This window comes from Microtus oregoni, unplaced genomic scaffold, assembly GCF_018167655.1.
Source record: "Microtus oregoni isolate MIOR12 unplaced genomic scaffold, Mior012 000000F_ref0000247, whole genome shotgun sequence".
NCBI classification, from domain to species: Eukaryota; Metazoa; Chordata; class Mammalia; order Rodentia; family Cricetidae; genus Microtus; species Microtus oregoni.
The window spans coordinates 85,801,385-85,807,384 of NW_024543059.1; the positions used below are offsets into that span (position 1 = coordinate 85,801,385).

The window sequence follows — 6,000 nt, forward strand, 5'->3', positions numbered from 1 at the left end:
CTCAGAGACAGTCTCTGTGTTTCTTTGCTGGCAGTTCTTCATCCTGCTGAACTGGAACTGTCTGTGCTGTTTCAGATACTGAGCATTATCTGTTCATTTGCGCAGGAGAGAGCTTAATTGTGTTCTTTACTGGCAGTCTTCCTGTATAATTACACCATTCTTTTTACTTAAATTAGTAAATAACTTTGTTTTTATTTTACAATTTGCATGTGCAAATGTCTTTAATTTTATAAATTAAATTTCTAATGGCCTTTCTCAGTTTTGGGAGTTTGGTGTTTTGTTGGGTCTTGTGCACCTGCGCGCACACACACAAACACACACACACACAAACACACACATGTGCGCGCACACACACACACACACACACACACGCCAGGGCGCTCAACAGCTGGTCCTGGGTTTTCTACTTTACTATATACTGATTTCCACTATGTGGTCTAGGCCGACCTGGAACTCAGAAATCTGTCTGCCACTGCATAAAGAGTGCTGGATTAAAGGTGTGTGCCATTGTACCCACCTTTCTATATACTGATTTCATTTTTTTTTTGGTCTTTTATTTTTGATTTTGTTTGTTTGTTTTTTTCTGTTTTACGAGCTAGGGTTTCTCTGTGTAACAGCCTTGGCTGTTCTAGAACTCACTTTGCAGACCAGCTTGGCCTTGAACTCACAAGCTCTACTTGCCTCTACCTCCCAGGTGCTGGAATTAAAGGTGTGTGCCACCATGCCAGGCTCTTTTGAAGCCAACCTTGAATTACTGACTCTCCTGTCTCAACCTCCCAAGTTCCAGAATTAGATACATACCACCATGCTTGGCTTCATTTCATTCTGATATATGCAACATTTTATATGCTAATACTTGTCATTTTCTGCATGCTTACATACTCAGAGCAGATTAAAAACTTGTCAGGTGTACATATACAGGAAGATCTCTGTGAGTTCAAAGCTAGCCTGGTCTATTGAGAAAGTTCCAGGTCAGCCAGGACCACACAGTAAGACCCTGTTTCAAACTCCTGTTCCCTCCAAAAAAACAAACAGAAAACCTGCTGATCAGAACTAAAAGATATGTTAAAAGCACATGTGGCCATTTTGTATCACTAAACGGGATTTTAAAATTACAATTTAATTAAATTTCAATATGCATAACTCATCTAGTGGTCTTGTTTGTAACACTGTTCAGTATATAACTATGTTATAAATTCTATATATTATAGCAGTATCTATATTCAATTGTTATTTATAATCTGACAGTATGCTAATTTAAGTTTTAAAATAGCTTCATTGAGAAGTTTAAAATATAACCTTACGTGGACTAAGGATGAAGCTAAGTGGTGGGATGTTTGCCTAGCATAGATAAGGCCTTAGGTTTGATCAATAGGCACCACAAGATAAATAATTTACATAAATAAATAAATGGCTTTCTGCTCTACAATCAGTGAAACCTTGTCTTTAATGATGTTTTACTGATTCAAATAACTGTATGGGTATTTTAATTGTTATACACTTTTGGGGGGGGTGCGGTTTCGAGACAGGGTTTCTCTGTATAATAGTCCTGGCTGTCCTGGAACTTGGCTCTTTAAACCAGACTGGCCTTGAACTCAGAGAGATCACCTGCTTCTGCCTCCAAGTGCTGGGATTAAAGTTATGTGCCACCACTACCCAGTGTTACACATGTTCACATATTAGAAGCCTAGTGAAATGGTTAAACAATAGACTAGCTTTTTGAAGACAAGATGCCTCAATATTTTTTATTAATTTTCTAAAATTAGCATACAAAGTAATAGCTGTGGCATCTACATTTTCATATATATTTCTGTGACGCCCCTCTCCCATTTCCTGGCCACCTGTTCTTCCTCCCACCTTATAGCCCTCCCTCTGTTCCCACATCACATATATGCTGTTATCTTCCTTTTCCTTTCCTCCCCCCCTTTGTATACTCCCACCTCTAGTATCATGACCTTCAACTGTAAATAAGTTAATATCTGGGCTCTAAATATGAAAGAAAGCTTAAGGACACTTGGCTTCTCTGTTAATCTTTCCTGAGCACATTATAAAGTCCTCTGTGCTCATATGTACTAATTGTGTGTTAAGTAATGTACTAATACTGAGCAGGCTCACTCTATAGATTGGAAGAGAAGATGATTATTTTTCTTGCCTTTACTGTTGAAATTCTGATGTTCCTCTATGATGCCTGACCTCTTACTGACCTCAAACTCCAATCATTTTGCAGCGATATGGTTTACTGTGGAGTTTATGATAATGCCTTAGACAACGACAACTACAATCTTGCTAAAGGTTTCAATTACCACCAAGGACCTGTAAGAATTTTGTTTCTCTTTTCAGAGTGTTCAATTTAAATTGGTTTTGAAATAAATTTAGATATCACAATTCTTTTTTCCTTTCTTTTTAAATCATACTTTAGGAGTGGCTATGGCCTATTGGGTATTTTCTTCGTGCAAAGTTGTATTTTTCCAAACTGATGGGCCCAGAGACTGCTGCAAAGACTGTAGTTTTGGTTAAAAATGTCCTTTCCAGACATTATGTTTATCTTGAGAGGTAAGTTATTGCATGACTAATGTCCAGTCAGTGTATCAGATATCAGGTAAACAAGGCTTTCTCAGAATTCACTTCTGCAAGCTGTATGCATCTGCACCTCAATTCAACCATGTAATTTTTACCTCCCTTAACTATTTTGGTTTTAATTTGAGGATATTATGTTTTATGGTCTGTACTTGTAGAATAGTCTTTAATTTTCAAGATAACTGATAATTTGGATGTGATTAGGATACATAAAGTACTTGAAGTATCCAGGTTGGACCTTTTGAGATGATTCATTTTTCAAGTCATAGTTTCCATTATCCTTAAAATATCAGTTGGTATTTGACTGTTATTTCAAGTGGTATTTGTTACACTCTTTCTCCTGATGATTAGTGAATTAAGCAGGGTCAGTGCTGAGTATTTTTCTGAGATGGCATACACTCAGCCAGAGTCTACCTGCATTTCTCTACGTCTAGACAAAAGTGTGTCTCCTTCTGCGTGCTTACACTAAATGTGTAAGTGGCCTTACACGTAAGCATCAGGAGATGCACTAACAGTCCGTGTAGTGCTGCTGGGATCTGTCACTAGTCACGTCACGTCTGTCCATCCCTCTTCTCTCTGTACATGTAGGGATAGGTATAGCATTTATCTCGTGGAGTTGCTGTCAGTGTTGAGGTACTGTACATAAAGTACTAAGTATTAGAGGTAAATATTTAATCAGTTGGCTTGTTAGTCTGTAGAATAAGGAACTAATTGGCATTTTCCTAATTATAACTCTCGCTGTCTCTGTATTACTTCCTTTAGTTTTCTAGTTCTATCAAATTCACACATAATACACTTATATATTTGCAGTGTGAGTCATGAACTTACTCTGAAAGACTGAAATTATTGCCAGCATGGAGGCATCAGCCTGTGATCTCAGCACATGGCAAAACAAAACAGGGAGAGCGTGAGTTCAGAGCCACATGAGCTACATAAGACCGTATCTCAAAGCACAAACAAGATTAAAATTAGGCTTGAGAGGATATTACATATATATTTATAGATTTTTCTGGAATGGTAGTTTTTTAAAATTTTAATCATGCAGCTGGGCCTAGTGAAACACATCTTTGTTTACAACACTTGGAAGGCAGAGAGGAGCATTACAGCAATTTCAAGGTCAGCCTCAGCTACATAAGTTCCCAGCCAACGAGGGTCACACAGCAAGACCCTAGCTCAAACAAACAAACAAAAACAAATAGCAATGATGAAATATTCATTTGTATTTGCTAGTATTAAATCACAAAATAGAATATACCAAAGAATAGTTTTTAATCTAAATTCTTTGTATATATACTTGTAGAATATTGTTTTATTTTGCAACAAATGACAAAATGATTGCTTTTATAGTAAAAAACAAAAATCATCAGGACTTGCCTACTTTGCTCATATGCATTAAATTATGCCTCATAAAATGCTTTTCTTTCTTTCTTTTTCTTTTTCAGATCCCCGTGGAAAGGACTTCCGGAACTCACCAATGAGAATGGCCAGTACTGCCCTTTCAGTTGTGAGACACAAGCGTGGTCAATGGCTGCTGTTCTTGAAACCATCTATGATCTGTAGGTGTCTCATGGACACTTACTAAGTGTGTGAACACTTGACATCATTGACTGCAAGGTTATAATGAAACATAAGCTCCACTCATTTTAGAAATCTCATTCATAGCCAGGCAGTGGTGGCGCACGCCTTTAATCCCAGCACTTGGGAGGCAGAGGCAGACAGATCTCTGTGAGTTCCAGGCCAACCTGGTCTCATACAGCAAGTTCCAGGATAGCTAGGGCTACATAGAGAAACCCTGTCTTGAAAAACCAAAAACCAAAACAAACAAAAAAACTTAGTGGTTTTTCTTTTTCTTTTTTTTTTTTTTTGACCTTTTTCTTAAAGAGTACCATGTATGCCACCACCCCTAGTGTGTACAGTACTGGAGACAACACCCAGGACCTTATGCTATATTAAATAAGTACTCTGCCAACTGAGCTACATCCCCAGACTATATATTTTTTTACATTCTTTTGATTTGAATCAAAGAAAAAATGATCATTTCCCATAGAGGGTTGCCGCTGTTGCATTCAGAAAGTGTGCTTCAGAGTGGACGAGGAAAAGAGAAGAGCAGCAAGTGTGGAAGTGCACAAACTGTGTGGCAGTGGAGAGGGGCTCTCCAGTCCTGCTGTGTGTTGGCACACTCCATAGACGGCGCTTCGCTAATAGCCTGGCATTCGTTACAGCATTCTTAATGTGTGCATAATGTAATCAGTGCACATTAATAAATGCTTTAAGAATGTGGAACGATAGGAGTTTTCACCTACAGTATGTGTTCATAAATAGAGCACAGAGCTTCAAAATGTGCTTTATTTTTCATTGATAAGTTATGTTTTTAATATAATAAAATTAAAGTTAACTATAGTTAACATAACCTATTTGTATTAAATTAAAGATTAATTGGATATATGAAAGAGCATTAGGACATAAACAGTTCTGTAATATTATAGTCATAACTGGTTCCAATTTCCCATTATGAGATAGTTTACATTTTCAAAATGGAAAATACTGGGCATATTTATGAAAATTTTTCAGGGGGAAAATTGCCTAGAGATGAAGCTTAATGGCGGAGTGCCTACCTAGCATGTGTTAAAGCCCTGAGATCTATCCTCAAAACCATCAGGGAAGAGGGAGAGGAGGGAGGGAGAGAAAAAAGAGGATTTAAAATACAGCCATATTAGGTTATCTACAATAGGGTCACGACCCACTCAGAAAGATTTAGGGTACAGTGCTCCTGTTGAGGATTATTAGTGAAAGAACAGCACTGTGTTTGGCATGGTCCATTTGAAAGTCCCTGAAGGTGTCTTCTGCATTGTCCCAGCCACAGGAGTTCAAAAGCTGCTTTTAGACTGTAAAAAGGTAATTGTAGAAGGTACAGTGCTTCATCCCTGCAGGACACTGCAGTATTGTTTTTATCTGACATTTCACAAACAGTCTGTGCCTTGGGTTCTCACTTAATCCAAATCAGTCTTACTCTCCTCAATGAAAAGTAAGCTTCTCAGTTTAACCAGTACGCTGAGACATCTTAGTGAGTCCTCAGAGATGACTGAGGAGACTGATGAGTGTTGTCACCTGCAGTAATCATCACTACTGTGTCTTAAATGCTCTGTCTGTGAGCAAGTGTTTATATGTCTGTGTGACAAAATAAAAGTCTTTTATAAAGGACTCTCTCTGCTTCTCCATCATTTACCAATTACTACTTCCCCTCGGCAGTGAGTGATACCCAGGATGTGAGGGGAACAGAGAGAGGAGAGAGAGTTGGAGCATTTGGAGATTTATTAGCGTAGCCATGTCAAGATTAGGAGTGAAGTAAGCTTTCGATGTATCCGTGAGTCTGTTAGCAGCTACACTCCTTTCATAGATCTTGAATACGGTGAGTTTATCTAC

General features: G+C 38.1%; 1 protein-coding gene across 1 annotated transcript in view; it reads left to right on the top strand.

Moving 5' to 3' along the window:
- The window catches only part of Agl (amylo-alpha-1, 6-glucosidase, 4-alpha-glucanotransferase), a 54,197-nt gene extending 48,419 nt beyond the window's left edge, over positions 1-5,778 (top strand). The window contains 3 exon segments of the mRNA XM_041652352.1: positions 2,228-2,315; positions 2,420-2,553; positions 4,020-5,778. Coding sequence (XP_041508286.1) covers positions 2,228-2,315; positions 2,420-2,553; positions 4,020-4,137 — 340 coding nt within the window. The 3' untranslated portion in view covers positions 4,138-5,778.
- Positions 5,779-6,000: the final 222 nt, after the last annotated feature.